Source organism: Diadema setosum, chromosome 8, assembly GCF_964275005.1.
Source record: "Diadema setosum chromosome 8, eeDiaSeto1, whole genome shotgun sequence".
NCBI lineage: Eukaryota > Metazoa > Echinodermata > Echinoidea > Diadematoida > Diadematidae > Diadema > Diadema setosum.
The window spans coordinates 32057936-32078743 of NC_092692.1; the positions used below are offsets into that span (position 1 = coordinate 32057936).

General features: G+C 39.1%; 1 protein-coding gene across 1 annotated transcript; it reads right to left on the reverse strand.

Annotated features, from left to right (window-relative positions):
- Positions 1 to 142: 142 nt before the first annotated feature.
- On the reverse strand, positions 143 to 20283 carry LOC140232206 (A disintegrin and metalloproteinase with thrombospondin motifs 3-like). Its single transcript, XM_072312343.1, has 10 exons — positions 20140 to 20283; positions 19258 to 19423; positions 14650 to 14831; positions 13933 to 14022; positions 12237 to 12385; positions 11909 to 12052; positions 7689 to 7820; positions 5033 to 5165; positions 1527 to 1625; positions 143 to 385 (listed from the first exon to the last, which is right to left on the reverse strand). Exons 1-10 carry the CDS (start codon positions 20281 to 20283, stop codon positions 143 to 145), a joined length of 1482 nt encoding a protein of 493 aa, XP_072168444.1.
- Between the last annotated feature and the right edge of the window lie 525 nt (positions 20284 to 20808).

Genomic DNA, 20808 nt, shown 5'->3' on the forward strand with positions numbered 1-20808 from the left:
ATTGTACAAGCTTTTGTAAAACAAACTAGCTAAAAAGATTTTTTTTTTTTTTTGAGGGACAAAAATGCTGGAGCATATCGCTGCTTGCATGGATTATAATAAAGTTGTGTTAAAATCAAAATGCAATGATTATAAAAGTGAGTCACGCAGTATTAAAGCTTAGCTGGCAGACCTGTTCATTGCATAGTGTGTATAAACGGCTGTCCCCGACACACGGCTGTCCTCCCCACTGTGGCGTTGGGTTAGTGCAGCTGCGGCTTCGGAATCGAACCCCCGTTCCACAGGTTCGTGAGCACTCGCAGAAGTCACCGTATTCCGTCCATCCGCCGTCCACGGACGGGACTACATCCTGCGTTGTGTTGAGACACTCCCCTCCTATACACCACTGGTGAGCACAGAGAGTGGAGTTGGGCGTCGATCTTTAACTTTATTAACAATCAGCTAAATAGCATTAATTGAAGTACACTATGTCAGGATATAGCTAGCTGTTCTCTACTGAAAACTCAATCATCAGTTATGCTGGGCTGTTATCACTTGGCTGCTCAGAACATGATATTATGTCATGTTAAATTGACACATACCCTCCGACACACCACTGAAAATAATAGAAGTTGCAGGTTGATATTCAACCTGATGAACAGTAGTTCACTTCAAAGTAAAAAAAACCAAGTTCCCCACGCCAGCTTTTATAGCTATTCTCTCATAGCAAACATTATATCACTAATGTTTTATTTTTTAAATCAAGGATTACCATACTTTAAAGTTTGCATTCCCTTTCTTTTTAGTTCTTCTTTTTGTATTGAAAAAATGCGGCCATTGAATAAGATTTTGATTTAATGAATGGTATGCGATTCATGACGTTAAGAGTTTTGATGTCGAAGGTCGTGTAATTATCCAAGAATTGTACCCTCGATCACACGTATACGGCACCAAAACAAGTAAGCGAGTTCACAGTTACAATCCGAGCATGTGCAGAGAAAGGTCATTGCAGACCTTCTCTTGAGTGGAGTGTCACTGAGATTTTTAAAAATGGACAGTTTTCATGAAGACATATTCATGTATGAACCAGGTGCATATTGGGATGTACAGGTGAAGTTGTATTCTTTTCAACCATATCAACAAAAGACATTCATGCAGCAATTGCACGTATACATGTATTACCACTTTCCTCTTGGCTGTGCTCAACTGCTATTCTAAAAGATAAATCCATGTTTGGTAAAGTCTGTGGTTCAAGGGGTCATTGCAGGCTGGTGCAAACTGTGAACTGGCTTATTTTCGTCGTCGGCTTTGAAATCGTTAAAAAATCCCACGAAACCAATAACTCGAAACCCGAAACTGCACTATGTCTTTGTCATCGTAGAAAAGTGACAGAATGATTACTTCCGGGGAATAATTCTCTTGTTTCTGGAAACAGTCACAATTGAATCGGTGCTCTTGCACTAGACCCCTAACAGAGATTTGTCATTTCTTACATTAATGGGAAGTACTTTTGCCATGGAGGTGGCACACCTCCTGCTTTTACCTACCAATCCATCCCCACAGGCCGTTCCCTCAGCTGGCGTCCCAAACATTGTCCTGGAGGAAGGTGTGTCGGGATAGGAGCACCAAAGCGCCATGCAGGTTGTCTGTTGACAAAAATAAAAACAGCAATATGACGTTGAAATCAATAAGGGGGACTATGGGATCGCCTGAAGCTGTGATAAGTTCGTTGGCAAGAAGCTTTTTATGATTGCATTTATCGCAGCTTGTAGTTTACACTTTGAATAATTCCAGACACGTGCGAATAACGGTGCCCCCCCCCCCCCCCCACACACACACACTTTACAGGGACCGGATGTCCCACTCTTTTGCATGAAATATAAAGTGGGAGGAAAGTGGCAGCAAAAATATGAAGACTTTTTGTTCTTGTTGCTTTTTTTTTTTTTGCTTGTCAGATGACTTTCGGCGGAAAATCAGACCTTAAAAGTATGAAGACATTTTTTTGTTTTTGTTTTTTGAATATCTGTGAGAGGGAGCGGAGCGACCGAACGGGGGGAGGGTGTGTAGGGGGGGGGGGGGGGGGGTATCCCTCTCCCACACGAGGAAGATTTTGCATTTTCAGACCTGAAATTCAGCGATCTCGTGCACACTTTTGGTGAAAATTTTATTTTCTTTTGTTAAAAGAAAAATAAGAAAATGAAATATTCACAATATATTATTGAAAGACTAAATCGTGGTATTTCAGCTCTTGCTCCGCCTGTGCGACATCACTGTGAAGGCCTACTAAATAATGGGGCCTATCACCGGCGTAGACAGGATTTGATCTATAGGAGGAGCGGTTATGTGAGGGAGCGAAGCAAACGGGGGGGGGGGTATAAATCTTTTTGCATTGAAAATTTTGACATTTTACAGTCCCAAAACTGCCGTTTGTAGCTATATTTTCGCTTTGGAAATTAAGGGGGGCCGCGCCGGGCGCAACTGCTGTCAATCACTGGCAGCAACATCAGGAGAATGGCATAGCGGTCAAATGCGAGCGAGCGGAGCGAGCGAGCTTGAAAGTTTTGACATTTTACAGTCCAAAGACTGCCGTTTGTGGCTGTATTTTTTCGCTTTGGAAATTAAGGGGGACACACCGGGCAAAACTGCCGGCAATTACTGGCAGCAACATCAGGAGAATAGCATAACGAATAAATGCGAGCGAGCGAAGCGAGTGAGCTTGAAAATTTTGATATTTTACAGTCCCCCAAACTGTCCTTTGTGGCTGTATTTTTTCGCTTGGGAAATAAAGGGGGCGCACCGGACGAAAACTGCTGGCAATTACTGGCAGCAACATCAGGAGAATGGCATAATGATTAAATGCGAGCGAGTGAAGCGAGCGAGCTTCAAAATTTTCACATTTTACAGTCCAAAAACTACCGTTCGTAGTTATATTTTTCGCTTTGGAAATTAAGGGGGACCGCACCGGGCGCAACTGCTGTCAATCACTGGCAGCAACATCAGGAGAATGGCATAGCGATTAAATGCGAGCGAGCTTGAAAATTCTGACATTTTAGAGTCTAAAAACTGCCGTTTGTAGCTATGCTTTTTCGTTTTGAAAAGTAAGGGGAGCCGCACCGGGCGCAACTGCTGGCAATCACTGGCAGCAACATCAGGAGAATGGCATAGCGGTTATAAATGCGAGCGAGCGGAGCGAGGGAGCTTGAAAATTTTGACATTTTACAGTCCAAAGACTGCCGTTTGTGGCTGTATTATTTCACTTTGGGAAATAAAGGGGAGCGCACCGGGCGAAAACTGCTGGCAATTACTGGCAGCAACATCAGGAGAATGGCATAATGATTAAATGCGAGCGAGCGAAGCGAGCGAGCTTCAAAATTGTCACATTTTACAGTCCCAAAACTACCGTTCGTAGCTATATTTTTCGCTTTGGAAATTAAGGGGGCGCACCGGGCGCAACTGCTGTCAATCACTGGCAGCAACATCAGGAGAATGGCATAATGATTGAATGCGAGCGAGCTTCAAAATTTTCACATTTTACAGTCCAAAAACTGCCGTTCGTAGCTATATTTTCGCTTTGGAAATTGAGGGGGGCGCACCGGCCGAAAACTGCTGTCAGTCACTGGCAGCAACATCAGGAGAATGGCATTATGGTTGAATGCGAGCGAACGGAGCGAGCGAGCTTTAAAATTTTGATATTTTACACTCCAAAAACTGCCGTTTGGAGCTATATTTTTCGCTTTTGTTTGTCCCACTTTCGTGGGAGAACCATCCCCCCCCCCCCCCGATCGACGCCTCTGCATATGAGGGTGCTTTTGTTAAGTGAAAGATCTGCTGCACACTCTTTGATGAATTAGGGATATATACGTCAATGTCAAAAGTGTACAAAGTTTATCGAAAGGGATCCTGTATAGCGGAGCTTTTGCATGCTTATGATTGCAATACAACGATCTGGTGCATAGTTCTGGGGATATTTTATTTTGGACAATTTTCCATTAAGAAAGTTCGAGATTTGTCCTCATCTCGGGAATTGCTTGGGGGATAAATGATATGTCTGCCTAAACACTTCCAAAGGGGCGGGGCAAATGCCCCTTTGCCCCCCCCCCCCCCCCCCGAGATAGATTTGACGCCCCTGATCTTCCCTGGGAATGCCCATTCTTCCTGACTGAGTAATCAGTCACTATCGTTTCTCAGGAATGATTCAGGAAATGGAGGGGGTTCAATTATGACGATATAGTTTTTGTTATTGTTTGTTTGTTTCTTTGTTTGTTTGTTTTCGTACATATTTTGCAGATGGTCCCCAGTTACTCGCGTCATAGCATGTTTACATGTAGGCCTATACTATTTGACGTTGTCAACGTCTGAGCCATACCTTACAGTGACTGTATGTCGATGTTACTTTCTTCGCGAGCGAGCACTTGAGAAAATTATGTATACATTTTCCTACAAGATAGAATACTGCTTAGCTATGTTACCTGTCTGAAGGCCGGCGTACAAACGTCATGCAATAATTATGTCAAAATTGTTACAATCACATTTCTGCTTCCTCCATTTTTTTCCTCAAAATTCAGGGGGGGGGGGGTGATTGTACAGGCCATCCCCCCTCCTCCATTTCAGGGGGGGGGGGGATCATCCCCCCCCCATCCCCTCCCCCCGGGATTACGCCCATGCCTAAGGCATCCCACAGACACAATTTGCACATGATATAGTTGCAGACTTTATGGCCCGAATTCACGAAGGTGGTACAAATGAAACCATGGTTTAAACCGTGGACAAAAACCATGGAGTGCCAAGTGTCGCATGGAATATTTCTTACGAAATTAGTGATTTCGTCGATGAAATGATTATTTTGTAACAATATGACAACATTTTGTAACTAAATGAACATTTCGTCCACGAAATGATAATTTTGTTTAACAAAACGGTCATTTTGTCGACGAAATGACCAATTTTGTAACGAAATATTCCGTGCGAGACTTGGCGCTCCATGGTTTTTGTCCATGGTTTAAACCATGGTTTCATTTGTACCACCTTCGTGAATTCGGGCCTTTGTGCTTACAGCAACGTTACTGAAGGCAGTTTTATTTCCGGTAGCAAGTTCGCACTGTCGATCAAGGTCATACGTAACACCCGGAAGGTCAAAAATGCTGCTCAGATTACTTCCGGGAATGTCATCCACACAGGTCAGGGTACTAAAACAAAAGTAGGTTATATGTTGAAAACAAAGAACAGTGATCAACTTAGCAACATGATTATTACGACAACACAATGAAGATTAACTTAGCAACATAAGATTATTTTCCTATACTTATTGTCATATAGGTCCCATACTTTCATTCCTACTTATTGTAATATAGGCCCGATCTTCAACTTGAATAAAAGAGTATTTGATATTAATTATGCTTCCACTACGAAGTGTCTCCGGAGACATAATGTTTTCGGGTTTTCCGTGCGTCCGTCTTTCCGTCCGACAGCGTAACTCTAAACTGTCGGAGGTATCCGAATGAAACTTGACTTATGTGTGTATGTATTGGGCGAAGTTGTGCTATCAACTTTTGGGTACACACACTCAAGGTCAATTCTTAAAATTTAACTATTTCCACGATATCTATGTAATGCCAACGATATATTCTTGAAACTTTTTTATGTTACCATGACAAAGTATGCATTTTTTCTTTTTTTCATATGTGCATATACTTTATATTGTATTCGAAGAAACTGTCCTTATCAGATGAATGATAGACCAATCGGCAACTTGTACCGCTTTGAATCATGTTTTCTTTTTCTTTTTTGATGATGGAAATAAATAAACTATTGAATTGAATTGAATTGAAACTAAGTAAGTACATGTGTTACCCAATAAAGATCCTTTAGAAAAAAAGTACTGGGCTATGGGACCAAAGGTCAAAGGTCGAGTGATAATGCTAAAATTTCACTTTTTTCCTTCGTATATTCATTCATTCATTCATTCATTTATTTCATTCTCATTTTCATTTTCATTTTTTTCTTCTTTCAACAAAACATAACACAAAGTAGATCAAAAATGCAATCATAAGCATGATTACAAAGTATGACAATCAATGGTAATCAACAAACATACAAAGATACATACATATCAGAAGTGGCTCAAGGTATCTTCAGGGAACTTAGTACATATGTGTGTAGCTACCTGGCAGTGATTCTCTTTGGACTTTTGGGGTCATGCGGTCAAAGGTCAAAGTGAAATTCACAAAATTTCACTATTTCCCCCATATCCATGCAATGCCTGAAGGTATTTTCATGAAACTGAAGTGCATAAATGTATTACCAGATAAAGACTCCCTGGGAAAGTTTTGGGCATTGGGGTCAAAGGTCAGAGGTCAAGTGAAAATCCTAAAATTTCATTTTTATTCCATATCTCGGAAGTGGTTAAAGATATCATCATGAAGCTTTTCTTAACAGTACATGAGCGTGTACTGCCTGACAGTGATTCTTTTGGGGGTAATGGGGTCAAATGTCAGCATAGGAAGCTAAAATTCTACTATTTGCTGCTGTAATTATATTTTTTTTTCTTGTTACCTTGCAGATTACTCAATGCATAAAGTAAATACAACTAGGTATATACATGGTATACATGCATTGGTAATGAAATCAATGAACACATTTATCTTTTCTCCTTTGAATCATTATGCTTTCTAAGGTATTAGTAAAAATAATTCTGATGTATGTATGATATTGCGTTGAAGAAAATAAATCAAGCAAGCAAGCAAACAAACAAACAAATTACTGCTCAATGATTTTGTAGGAAAAGAGCTTGGCCATGGAGTCAGAGTTCAAGGGAAAATGTTTAAATGTCACAATTTTCCCAATATTTTGAAAGTATCTCAAAGTATCGTCATGAAAATGGATATTACCAGTTAGTGACTATTGAAGAATTGTGGGTCATGGGGTCAAAGGGCAAGGGTCAAAGGGCAAGTGAAAATGCTCAATTTCTCGAATACCCGTTGTCTTAAAGAATCCATCCATCCATCCAAATTAAACCTAGTACAAGGAAAATAAACACTCAACACATTTGTGACAATCATGTTTTGTTTTTGTTTTGTTTTGCCGATTATGTGAAACTGCTGTCTCACATTGTCAAGACGTACTCGACCTATTGGGATAACTATGCATAACGCATACCAGTTGCCATAGCAACGTTTCTAGTTTCAGTCATACAGTTGCATTCATTGGATGTAATCTTTTTCAGCTGTGCGGCATTTCAGAGTACAAGTAAACCTGAGATATGCTTTGAATCGGATTTGACAGAAGGATAATGAACGCAGAAAACGAAACGGCAAATATTAAGGATGAACATATGCCTAATTCCATGACATATGGCCAAAGAACATATCCCAGTAAACTAATAGTGCAATTGAGATGTAGCAAGATGAAAAAAAAAAACGTACCGTATTAAGTTTTCATCAAGTCATGCTGGTGCTATCGAACCTAAAAACTGTTTCCTTTTACACTGTTTGGTATGAGAATTAAATGACAAAACAATCGACATGGCACAAACAATTTCTATATGAAAGTGATAAAATGAAACGATGCGAAATGAACATGAGACGAATAATTACAAATTACTTGAAGTCTAGAACAGATAAGAGATAGAGGAAATCAACAGATATTAGATAAATTAAAAGCAAAGTTCTATGATCCTGCATGATCATTGTGTAGTTGTCTATTTCACCTACTTTACGAAGATCTTCATTTGATTTGAACTGCAGGTGGACCAGCGAAAGGCTTCGATGCCACTGGGGACGATCGCAGACATGATGTTTGTGTCTTCCGTACAGCCGTACACGCCATCATGTAACAATGAAAGGCTGCAGAGATGTTCAAAACACACTCAAGACAGGAATCATGGAGACAAAACATCGAGCGTTTAGACACACATATCCCTCTTCCAAAAAATCATTATCATCAGCATTATTATGATTACCATTACTATCATTGTTGTAGTCATCACTAGTGTTCATTATGATTCCCCTGTTGTTGTTAATATCTTAAAGTGAAAATAAGAATGAAGTATGTTGAGAAACGGCTTTCAAAACTAACCAGATCACATCCAAGTAATTTCGCCACTCAACAGCTTAATCCATGCACGCATATTCAATAACTTCAGCGGGTCGAGTCGGGCGTGTCTCTCCCCTTCTCTTTCCCCTTCCTCTTTCCTCTTGCTTCTTTCCTAATTAATTACGAGTTATGATTTATAAGTTTCTGGGCTTTTTTTCGAAGTAATCCACATAATATACCAATCGTGCCTTCAAGTGGATCTCTCTTTTCATATATATATATATATATATATATATATATATATTTGCTGATAATTTTGCTTACTTATCTTGTATTTCATATGTTTACTGAATAGTTTTGTTATACGATATTGTTAAAAAAATATGTGAAGACCATTTATTTTGCTATGTTGCGCACTGTACGCTGTTATATATTCTGACTGTATGAAAATAAAGAAAAAATGAAAGAAAGAAATACGTCTTAATGCTTGGACTCCAGCTGCAATGTAATTGTTGGTGCTTTGTAATGCAGTCTTCGGGTAGGTTTTCTGCTTTTTCAGGACCAACTCATTTTAAGAGAACATGTTTATTTTCTTAAAGACGTGTGCAATCTGTCCTACTTATTTCATATTCATATATTCATATTCAAAGTTTATTTCATTTTCCGACAAAACATAAGTTACACTTCTTTTGACAACAGAGAATAAGGTAAACAGAACATTATGTATTGAAAAGAATGTACAACCTTATTGAGGACCTTATAGTAATTATACATTGTTGTAAAAAAGAAACAGAAGTGATCGAAATGAAGTACATGTATAACTTTGCTTAAAAGACAGAGCTTGTAGAATGTGGGCCCCTCTGGAAAAATAATATCAATGGGAAGATTAATTGAAGCATCATAAATACAAAAGGAAAAAAAAAGAAAAAAAGAAGAAGAAGAAGTCTGGAAGCCAACTGAGAATTAGATTCACAGATAAATACATTTACTTTCATAGACGCGAACAAACATAGAAAAAGACTGGACAACGAAACAACTACTGAAGAAAAGGCTGTACGGGACAAAACGGAATGGACAAGACTAACAAACAGAAGACAAAATAGCAAACGAAAATGCACAACAGAGACAGCGATCTTCGACAGAAGCATGTAAAGAGAAACAGATGATAGTTGTGGAGAAAAAAGTGATATTGTAACGCCTGAAAGGAGAAAAGCAAGGAAATGAAGGGACGTATGAACAGGAGTAAGACAGAAATTCAAGTCTTTGACGCTTTGGGCGATAACGTAGATGGCAGCAGACATCCAAAAGAATTATTTTATTCTTCAAAGAGGAAAAAAAGGTAATTAAGTCAGTATGTGAGAAAGAAGGCCAAATGGCTAGTTCAGTACTGTAGAGTCATACGATTGCAATAGAAAGGACTTCAGTCTCCTCTTGAAAGAATATATAGATGGGGCGTTTTTTATATCATGATTCAAAGAATTCCAATAATTTGGGCCTATATAAATAAGTGTATCTTTAGCAAGGATCGTGCGTAAAAGGGGTAAACGAAATTCATTGGAACGCCTAGTGGGATATTCATGAAATGATTGGTTTTTGAGGAACATAGAATCAAAAATAGGTGGAAGCAAATTGTTGCAATAATTGTACATAAATTGGCCTAAATTATACAAAAACAGATCTTTAATTATTAAGAGCTTGCTAGAGGCAAACAACGTGTTTGTATGAGAACGTACAGGGGAATGGCAGATAACGCGGAGGGTTTTCTTGTGCAAGAGGGACACTCTTTCAAGTAAATTCTGATGCGTGTTGCCCCAAACTAAAACTCCATAATTCAAATGAGGCAATATTAACGACGAATATAACATAAGTAATATTTTTTGTGGAATATGAAATTTCAATCTATTTATAACACCTATATTACGCGATATTATGTTACAAATATTATCAACATGTGATTTCCAGGAAAGTTTATCATCCACAATGACCCCCAAGAATTTAATATTTGATACTCTTTGTAGATGAGAATCATCTAAAAGTATATTTGTGTTTAAACTATCAACAGTATTACTAAAAATCATATATTTCGTTTTTTGAGCATTGAGTGATAACTTGTTAGCTCTGACCCAGTTTTTCACTTTATTCAATTCAATATTGATTTTGTGAACGAGAAAATCAATATCGTTATGGGCGAAAAATACATTTGTATCATCTGCGAAATGAATAAAAGAGAGATCATCAGATACGCGACAAAAATCATTCATATAAATAATGAACAATAACGGCCCTAAAAGACTTCCCTGTGGGACGCCACATTTAACTTCTCTGATAACTGAATCATTATTTTTAATTGTAAATCATTATTTTTAATCTTCCGGTCTTGATCTGATCTTCTGCTGCATGGATTTAAAAAGTACATGAAAAGTTAATTAGACAACATAGACGAAAAAGTACTGGTATCAGCTACAACGCATTAAAGTTTCATTATTATTATTATGATTTTTTTTTTGGGGGGGGGGGGAGGGGGAGGGGCTGGGGGAGGGTTGAGTGGACCCTGCTCGTCAGCGGGGTGTTCATTCGAACCCCCTCAAACTCACATAGTTATGGGCCTTGGGGTCTCATTCCATTCTGAGGACCTATATGGCAGAGTAAAGGTAGGCATATTCTTTCACTCTATATACACATAGAGGAGCGCACGCGCACGACGTTGAACCTCACCTGACTAGAATTGTGGTGATGGTAATTGCTAAACATTGCATTTTGCACTATTTTCTTCATTTGAGGTACTTTAGTTTCTGTCAAATTTCTCATGTTTGCGATTTCACATCATCCACAAATTTATATCAAATACACGCGACATGATTATACTGACAGAAAAAAAGTGCATCAATGTAATTAATCGAAATAGCTACGTATTCTTCTAAGTACACTTTCATAAACTGTTGTCAGTTACACTTTAAATCAATATAAGTCTTAGTTTTGCTTTCAAATCTTTTTCAATATAACGTACACGAGCAGAAGTTCATTTCCTTTATCATGTTCTTTGACATATCATATCCAAGAATAACAACTTTTTCATTAATATCAATTACAAATGGCAGAGCATGCGGGCACTTCCAAATCGATCTGCCACACATTAAGAGAGGATAATGTAAAATAACAGGTGAAAGGATTCTATAGTCAGGCAACTTACAATTTATTGTTGAGTAGCATTGACTTGAGGTTTTGCTTAAAAATGAACAAAGAAGAATATTTGTTCGTATCTTCGCAAAGATCATTCCAAAATGTAGGTATACGGTGAAAACAATTGCTTTCTGTGCTAATTACAAATATGGAAGGTGAAATGAATATTTTTGTCTCGTGGAGTAAGTATGGATTGCATAGTTTCTCTGTAACGTATCCGTGAATATGTCAGGCAAGGCAGTGGTGACTAATCGATATATAAATGTGCCTATTAAAGTTATATAAAAACAAATCAGCAACTTTATTTTGTTTTAAGAAGAACTCACTAGTGTCAAAATAATACAAAAAAACAAAAACAAACTTGGTTGACTGAACGACTATAGCCCGTTTTTGTTTGTTTTTTTTTTTCTTCGCTGTGTGACAAATTATTTCTACATGTGAATAATTGTTCGGTTTTTTAGAGGAACCCCAGTTTCAGAATACGTTCAAAACCCAAAGTGTCAAATCTTATCACGTGAAAGATTTTTCATTTTGTTAGGCCTTAAATCATGTGATACTGTGGGATGTCCTGGGATCAAGAATAGAGATTTCGCATGGAGCAAGTAACCCAAGATCGATACAAAATAGATGAGCACGTTTCATGTCTATATATGGTAATTATCCAGTTTTGTTCATTGGGTGTGTGAATAACATTTCAGAAACCTGCAACAATACTCACGAGTGACCAGTTTCGTGTGCCATGACGATACCTGCTTGCAGTCCATTGTTTTCGGTGATGGAACACTTGGATTCCAGGCTACACACTCCTGACACTTTTGCTAGCCCGAGGAGACCGGATGAGCTGGATTGATATATGTCTTCCCTAATCATGGACAGAGTAAAGAAAGGTATGCACTTTAACTGTCCAAGTCCAGGATAACATAGACATATCAAAATAAAGTAAGTGAGATTCGGAGCACCATTAGAGCATCTTATTCATGTCTCAAAATCAGAGTTTCTTAGAATTGTGTTTTGCTTTCCTACTAGATCAGTGAAAGCATACAGACCCACTGAAGAGCACAGCTAAGTCCCAATCATTCTGATTCGTGTCGTTATCGTAACTTAGCTGGGCCTGCCAGTCGCAGAAATCATCCAAGGTTGTCAATGCGTCTGCTGTCACGTTAAAAGTCACGCTGCCACCTTGCAGGGCGGTGGCCTGTTGAAAAGACAAAAGATTATTCGGTCATCAAACCGTAACATGAATTATGATTTGGGTTCTTTGTGAACATGCTGTTTTATAGTTTAAAGCTAACCTCTTCCACCATACATAATTTGCGTCTGAAATTGAGAATGACAACGACTTTAGGTCCCCCCCCCCCCTCCCACGTGACAATTGATTAACCAACGATTCTCGAAACACGGATGAACGCATGCCGGTGAATCACTGTTGCTATGATACCGGACATCACCAAAGCAAAAATGGAATAGATGCAGCAACACTACAATCAAAAGTATAATCAGCAGTTTAATATACCAGTCTTGAAAGATAGCAATAACATCCTTAATTGAATGTCTTCTATGTAATTCTGTTCACAGCTGGCGCATGAAACCGGTATCATTTGCATGCATATCTAATCTAGGCAAGCTGAATTAAAACCAGAGATAAATAATTTCCCATTCAAGTTGATACATCAGTAATGTTCATTTTGATAACACGTTTTGTTTGTTGTTTTTTTTTGTTTTTTTTTTTTTGATTGATGCAATTGCTGCTTTAAGAGTAAACAGTGACCAGTGGCACCACATTATTGTGATTGATTAGTAGACCGTGATTCTTTTGTAAGGGATGCCAAAAAAACGAAGGATTATAAGCCAGTTCGGGGTTAGCTCATGTACAGATGGGTACGACCTTTCTTCTTTCTCAGTTGATTAGGCACTCCACTAGTCTTCAAACAACAGAATGCATTAGCTTGCCCAACGTAACAATTCATGGAATTCATCAGTCATGTTCAAACAAAGGATGTACTTGCGTAGACCAGGTGATCAGAATGATCCATCAATTGACACTTCGGAAAACATCCACTTATTTTGCATTGAATGTAATGACAATCTTCTTCTATTGATATTGCCAAATACTACTTTTGCTGCCAGGTGGATGTGATGGCAAGCACCACTTTAATACAAGGATTACTTGAATAATCATTGCATCACAAATGCTTATCTCAGCGAATTTAAAAAACCAACATGCTCTACTTGTACAAATGCCTTTTTTCTGCTCATGCTCAAAGTGGAACTCCGAACTGGCTAATAAGCCAGTTCGGAGTTCCACTTTGCGCATGAGCAGAAACAAGGTCATTCGGACCAACAGGCATGTTGGTTTTTAAATTTACTGGGATAAGCATCTGTCATGTAATGATTATTCATGTAATCCTTATAAATGCCGCTTGCCAGCACATCCACCTGTCAGCAAAAGTGGTATTTGGCAATATCAATAGAAAGAGATTGTCAATACATCCAATGCAAAATAATGAAATGGATGCTTTCTCAAGTGTGAATTGACAGATCATTCTGCTCATCTGGTCTACGCAAGTTTATTCTTTGTTTGAACGGGATTGATGAATCCCATAAATTGTTACGTAAAGCTTATGCATTATGTCGCTCTGAAAACGAGTGAAGTGCCCCTAACCAACTGAGAAAAAAGAAAGGTCATTCGTACCAATGTGCCCATGAGCTAACTCCGAACTGGCTTATTGTAGAATGTCTTACCGATGGCGTACTTGTAGTTGCGATCATGAATCGCACAACTGAGAAGCGTAAATCAATATCCAGGCTGGGATCGAGATATCTCCGACTCATCTACCGACACATATTATTGAGGACAAGCAAACAATGATTCAGAACATGCAGAAGAGATCTATAGAAACATTGATGAGGATCCAGACGAAGTTAAAATTTGTCTTGTGGATACATTGAATGGCTCATTATCTGCAGACATCTTGATGCATTTCCAAAGGGAAAAAAAAAAACTGTTCAAATCTGACTGACAGGAATCACAAAAAAGCCAAGATATACATCAAACAACAACAACAACGATCTACGACTAGTTTTGTGATTTCAGCACAAGATATCGTAGTGACCCATAATATGACTCGCATTTTTGGTCGATTAAGTATCACTAGGTTTATTTGACTCAAATTTTCGGCGTCCCGCGCCTTCTTCAGGCGTGTTAGGGTTCTTGACAATGACTTTCCTGAAGAAGGCGTAGGACGCCGAAAATTAGAGTCAAATAAACCTGTACTTTATTCCTTAGGGAACCATTACGTGAAGTCTTAATCTTTTATGTATATACATGTACATGTTTTATTTATATATACTGTATATACATATACATAATATGATATATAGGCATATTATGTATTACGTATCATTACACACCTCCTTATTACAAAAAAAAATTGTGGTCACTTTTTACTTCAGACTCACAATGTTCATGATGGCCATTGCATAACTCTCTGTCTCTTCCCCGAAATCCTGGTAGACCAAGCTGTCCACGAGGTAGAAGACCTCGATGTACTTTCTGCCAAGGTAGGGGCCGTCATATGTTTCATTTCCAGACACGGCATTGGCACTCGCTCCCTCTCCGGTATTACCCGCCACCCTCGTTCCTTGATTTATTAGTAATGAAAAGATAAAGAAGGGGTATTGCTATACATATGACAATATATAAAATAGCATACATACTTATGATACAGGCCGGCAGTGCATGACAAAAGTTATAGTGCACGCAAAATATAACGATTGCAGACGATAACCCACTATCGATTTGATATCGGTTCTTGCTCCCTCCTTTTAATCATCGAGTACTGAATCCCGCACCTCATCGACGCGATTGCGCCACAACCACGATATGCTTTGCTCGATATTATTGTTATTCTCGATTCTGGCTGGCTATGCCAGCAACTTATCTGTGTGGGACTAGACTTTCAGCGGTAGATTTAAACATGGAAGCTGAAATGAACAGGTTCGCTACTTTTACAGATACTGATCTATATAAACAGTATCTTAGACAATAAGGACACAAAGGATGCCATCAAATACGCCCTACGAATTTTGGACTCCTACTGTTCTGAAAAAGGAATCAATCCGACGGATATTGAGCAAGTCTCAATCCAAGATATGTGCCGCTTTCTCCGTACATTCTACGCGGAAGTGCGCCGTGGAAATGGGTAGCGTGTGTACGGTATACGCTAAGCGCTCTTTCATCACGCGACGCTATGAACTTTTACTACGACATTTACAACACACTCTCGCAATTCACTTGTGCAGCAATGGTGACTTCAATGATGCCTTGCACGAGCCTTGTGTTTAAATCCAGTAGATCCCTAATCCTACAAAACATCATCTAGTCCTGGTCCTGGACCCACAGTGCAGTAAGTAAACTTAGGGCGTCTAACGTGTTACTGTACTAGATCCATGGTAACTGCGACCAGCCCCGACGTGCAGCGCAGCGTCACCGGGGCTAGATCCATGGTAGACCTATTGTAGGGTCAAGTGTTAACTAACGTTAGCTCTGTCGCTCGTAAGTGACGAAGATCTAAAACGTTAGGCCAGGACCCCTAGACCTAACCTATCGTAGGGCCTAGAAATCGTTAGATATGTAACCACGTAGACCCTAGACTCTATTGTTGAATTTGGATCTTCAGGATTTTGTCTACACAGGTTCAAAGAAACTGGTATTATTGCTTGTCTAACATTTGTTAGACACGTGTTTCAATTTATCTTGCCTGGGTATGTATGCTATTTTATATAACACATAGTGCATGACATCTTATTGCACTATAACAAGTACCAAGCACCTCCAAATTCTGAATTTGCCCTCAGGCAATTATATTCAATTCGGCCTGCGGCCTCATTGAATATAACTGGCCTTCGGGGCAAATTCAGAATTTGTCGGTGCTTATATTGTTATAGTGCATTCAGCCTCATGCACTAATAGTGCATTCAGCCTCGTGCACTATATATATAATATGGCGAAGTGGAAAGTATATTAGCTTCGAATCGGAAAGACAAAAAAGAGTTTGGCGAGATTTGTTGCTGTTGTTGTTGTTGTTTTGTCTGGTTTGTTTGTTTCTCCCTGCGTTTATTGAGGTTAAGTGGGTTTCTTCTCGGTTCAATTGAGTGATATTGATATTCTGACAGTGTATGAACATAGTACGTATGCATACAAAATTACCTTGATTCAACTGTTTCAACCTCCGGTCGCATATAACTTATTCGTGCAATTTATGTTTCACATGTTCTACGAATTCTAATGATGAGGACTTATTCTAAATCTGCAGGGCGATTTTGGAAAATAGTTCTTTTTTATTTTTTTTTAATCGACAACTGAATAGGCCAACCCTTTACATTGAATGTTAAAAAAGTAAATAAATGAAAATGCTTAATTTGTCTTTGAACGATAAACGGGATCCTATATGTTTGCATAAATATGTGTATAAAATAATGCTTGTTTGTTTTCATTTTGCATTGTGTTAGGGGAAAAAATGTTGGATATTTGAATTAATCATTTATTCGTGGGTTACGCCATTTCCTGACCCACTTTATCTGACACACTCTTTCTGACACACTTTTTTTTTTGCCATTCACTTTGTACACGGGGTAGTTTTCATGAGACGGCCTCTGTTATTGGCTACTGTACTAATGAATATTCAAGACTACGGTATGGCTTGTCGAACGTCGCGCTCAAGGCCGGCCAATAAGAGGCGGCCAGGAGCTGGTGAGCTGGAGGCGCGCGGCAATTTCTAACCTCATCCACGTGTAGGCCTTGCTACTACGTGCGCTTCCAGTACCTTTTTTTTTTTTTTTTTTTTTTTTTCAGCTGCTTAAATTGCGCGCTACATACACTGCACGTGTGATGGGTGCAGGGAGGTACTAGGTGAGACCAAAATAGAAGCGCACGCACGCAGTGTGCAAGACGTCCCTGGATGATGGCAGTACGGCAGTCGGTGAGTCAAATGGCAAACAAATTGACCACATACGCAGTCGCACACAATTCACCCGCAGGAATCGTCAAAATAATGTAGTACAAAGTATAGTATGATGCAATGTTAAAAGCTGGAAACGAAGAAGAAGAATATATTTGAAAGTACAAGGTTTTTACAGATAATGAACTGCAATTGCAAATCGCACGTCCATAGACTACCGGTACTCGACAGGGCATGTACATTACACATAGAGATCAGCATAATGTTACAAAGCACTGAAAAAACAACGATCCGAATGTAAAGCAGTGAGGGGGAACACTCGACGGCTGCACGGGGAAAACGCGTCACAGCAACTGCAGCTTGCAGGACTTTCGATCCCGTACAGACCGATTATGACGTGAGGCACTCCACGAGAAGGTATGTAGTAAATTTTGCAAGTTTTTAGTCCGGATGGGTCTGATATATCAAATAAATATCATCAGTTTATCAATGTTTCCTTCAATCTAACAATAGATAGGGACCTTGAAACTTGCGACATAAAGCTTTGACCAACGTCAGCTGTTCAAATGTATGTGCGTGATATAAATACTCAATCGACTGGGAACGTGCACACTTTCTATCATTGATCCCTTGGAGCTGGCCCACGGCCGTCGGCCGGTTGGCCGTGCGTTGCTCGACACTCGCTAACATGTTAGTCGTACGTGATTTGCTGAACAGCAACGTGTTTATCACTCTAGGTAGCTGCCCGATAACTATAACTATTTTAAACTATATAACTATTTTAAACGATAACTATTTTAGCTATATTCAATAGCTAAAAGCCAATCACAGACACAGAATCAGACCGAGTGACTCATTATGAAAAAAAAATCGTAAGGCTGTTGAATATTCATTAGCATAGTAGCCAATAACAGAGGCCGCCTCATGAAAACTGCCCCGTGTACAAAATGAATGGCAAAAAAAAGTGTGTCAGAAAGAGTGTGTCAGATGAAGTGGGTCAGGAAATGGCGTAAGCCGTTAATGTGCTCAATTAGGTCGTTCAATTGACGTTGTATTTCATTTATGTATGAAAAGACATTCAGAAAACAAATCAAATCAAATCAATCAATCAATCAATCAACAGATAAATGAAAGGATACGAGGTTATCAGGCTGTATTCAAAGGTTTCTGTGGGATTTGTATGGAAAAAAAGGAAGAAATAAACAAACGGATATTTCCACAGAGACCAATGGGTCTCGTACTCACCTGAGTATCACAAGTCGTAACTTTTTTTTTGTAGACTTTTACACAAGAAGAACGTAGCAAACCTGGGTAACTTTAGGGGACCTCCAGAAAGGCATGGCGCCATTTGTACATTCTATCACACTTGCAAAAATATCTTTCAAGTTTTAAAGAGAATTTGACCATGTGTTTTTAAAAAGAAGATCAAAATATGCAAACTGACCTAGAAGAGGACCACATCTGGATATGCCAAAACAAACTTGAAAGTACACTCACTGTTATACATTGTATTTACTCTGATTATTTGTCGTTTAGTAGAGGGTTCTTGTAAAGATTACTGAATATAGATTTTCTGGGCCCGCTGGGCCGCCCAGTAGGGCTTGCTGTCCATTTTAACAAATTTATTTTTAATCATTCTAGCAGAAAATACTTCACCATTCATTTGTTCCCATTGCGGCTCCCGGGTGATGGGGGAGGGGGTTATGGTGCCCATTTTCTTATAAATTTCTATCACACTAGGGATGACCTGCCATCCACGTTGGTGAAAATCTGTCATGTTGTTTTCAAGAAGAAGCTGAAAATGCATTCAGCTTAAGCTGTATTTAGCGGATCCAATGGTCCGTGTTAATCCGTTCCCCTTAAAGATTCTGAAATTAGGTTCTCTTGTGTGCAGACTTTAAATAAACAATAGGTCACTACTATCTGTCACGTCGGTAGCATTCTTCTACCAATAAGCAAAAGATAATCTTGTGATTTTCTAACCTACGAGACCACAGTGGACCGCACATAAGTTATTTTTTGTTTTATTCAATATTGGAGACATGTTCATCGACATTTACAGCTACATGGGGAAAGAGGGGCTGAAAGGATTGCTCCGTAGGCCTACCGGAAACGGGACATTGAACAGCCTCCTCATGTTCGCTGATCGCATCTTGCTTGTAAATGAGATGAGGATGTGACGTCAACAATGGACTTCTCCGAACTCTTTGGGCGTGGTCACTTTTGAGAGGTTCGACGTATAGTACATCATCCCTGATTGTCAGCACTCCACGCTGGCATAAAGCAAAAAAGAAACAACCAAACAAAACCGAAACTCAGCAACCCAAGATAACAACAGGGACATTGTAACTCGACACATTTGGAGACATCGATATTATGAAAAAGAAGTGATAGTTATTGTATTGAATGACTGACTTCGATGTCTTTCGCCAGTTGGTTAACAGTCACAAATCAATGGCAGGTGTTATGTTTTCTTACAATTGCTCCCTAAGGGCGATTAATTGTTAATACGTGGACGGGAAATTTCAAGACCGTGGTAATATCTGGGAGAAACTGTCCCCCTTTCTGTAGGTGTTCACCAAGGGTATATTGTCCATGCATGGGGATGAAAGTTAATGCGGATGATAAAGGCAAGCCTGTAGGTATGATCAAATACGAACGACAAATACACATCCCTGTATAGATGGTCTTTCAGAGCAAACATAAACAAGTACAACGAGCTGCAAACACACTCGCATAAGGTATTCCTATGGTCCCTTGCACTTTTCGATGAGTTGGAATGTTTTCCATGAAGCCATGACACATTCGTTGCCATTTGTAAGGATATCTGTCCTTCGCAAATATTTTTTTAATCGATATAGTCAGCACGATGTCGCTCTTTAAGAGCTTATTTAGGACTGCTATATTCTAATGGTCCCAAGCAATGCAAATGACGAACCTTGCTTGTCTTAAACAAGTACAGTTTATCGTAAACTTAATCAATTAATACCAATTCATTGCAGGTGCTGAAAGCTCCCGAGGAGTTCTCGTGTGAAAGTGAGTTGGAGAAGTAGTGGCAGTCTCTGGTCCGTATCGGTTCTCGTCGGATGGAACCGTCTCCCTCAAGGTACTCGATCTCAAGACCTGACCTCATAAGCCAGTCGTTTCGCTCGAGTTTCAAATGATGGAATTCATCGAAGGCCGTAAATGTGATTTCGTGGGTTCTCGGATGGTGTGCGTGATGACCGAGACTACGTTTTGAAATTCCAGAAGAGTGACTAAAGCTAGGTAAAATGATGTCATATTCTGAATGTGATTAAAGAAAATGTTAGAACACGAGATTACAATGAAACAAATTGTACCTGAAACAAAATGTCAGATATACTGGCTTTCGATTATCGTCCCATGCATATTCAAATAACATGCAATTTATTTTATAAATTCTTATCCATCTTGTAGTCAATTAACGCTCAAAAAGTTGATATATTATACACTTGAACAGGAATTATAACAGACAATGTTTACACTTGTTTTTTACGTGTTGTTAAATTTTTCTTTTTTGAAAGACTTTCTATTGAAGACAAATCCTCCCATGGATTTTAATGCAAACAATAGACAAAAAAGTGGAGGATATGTGTGATACTACGTATCACGCATGGAGCAAATATTTACCTCAGGA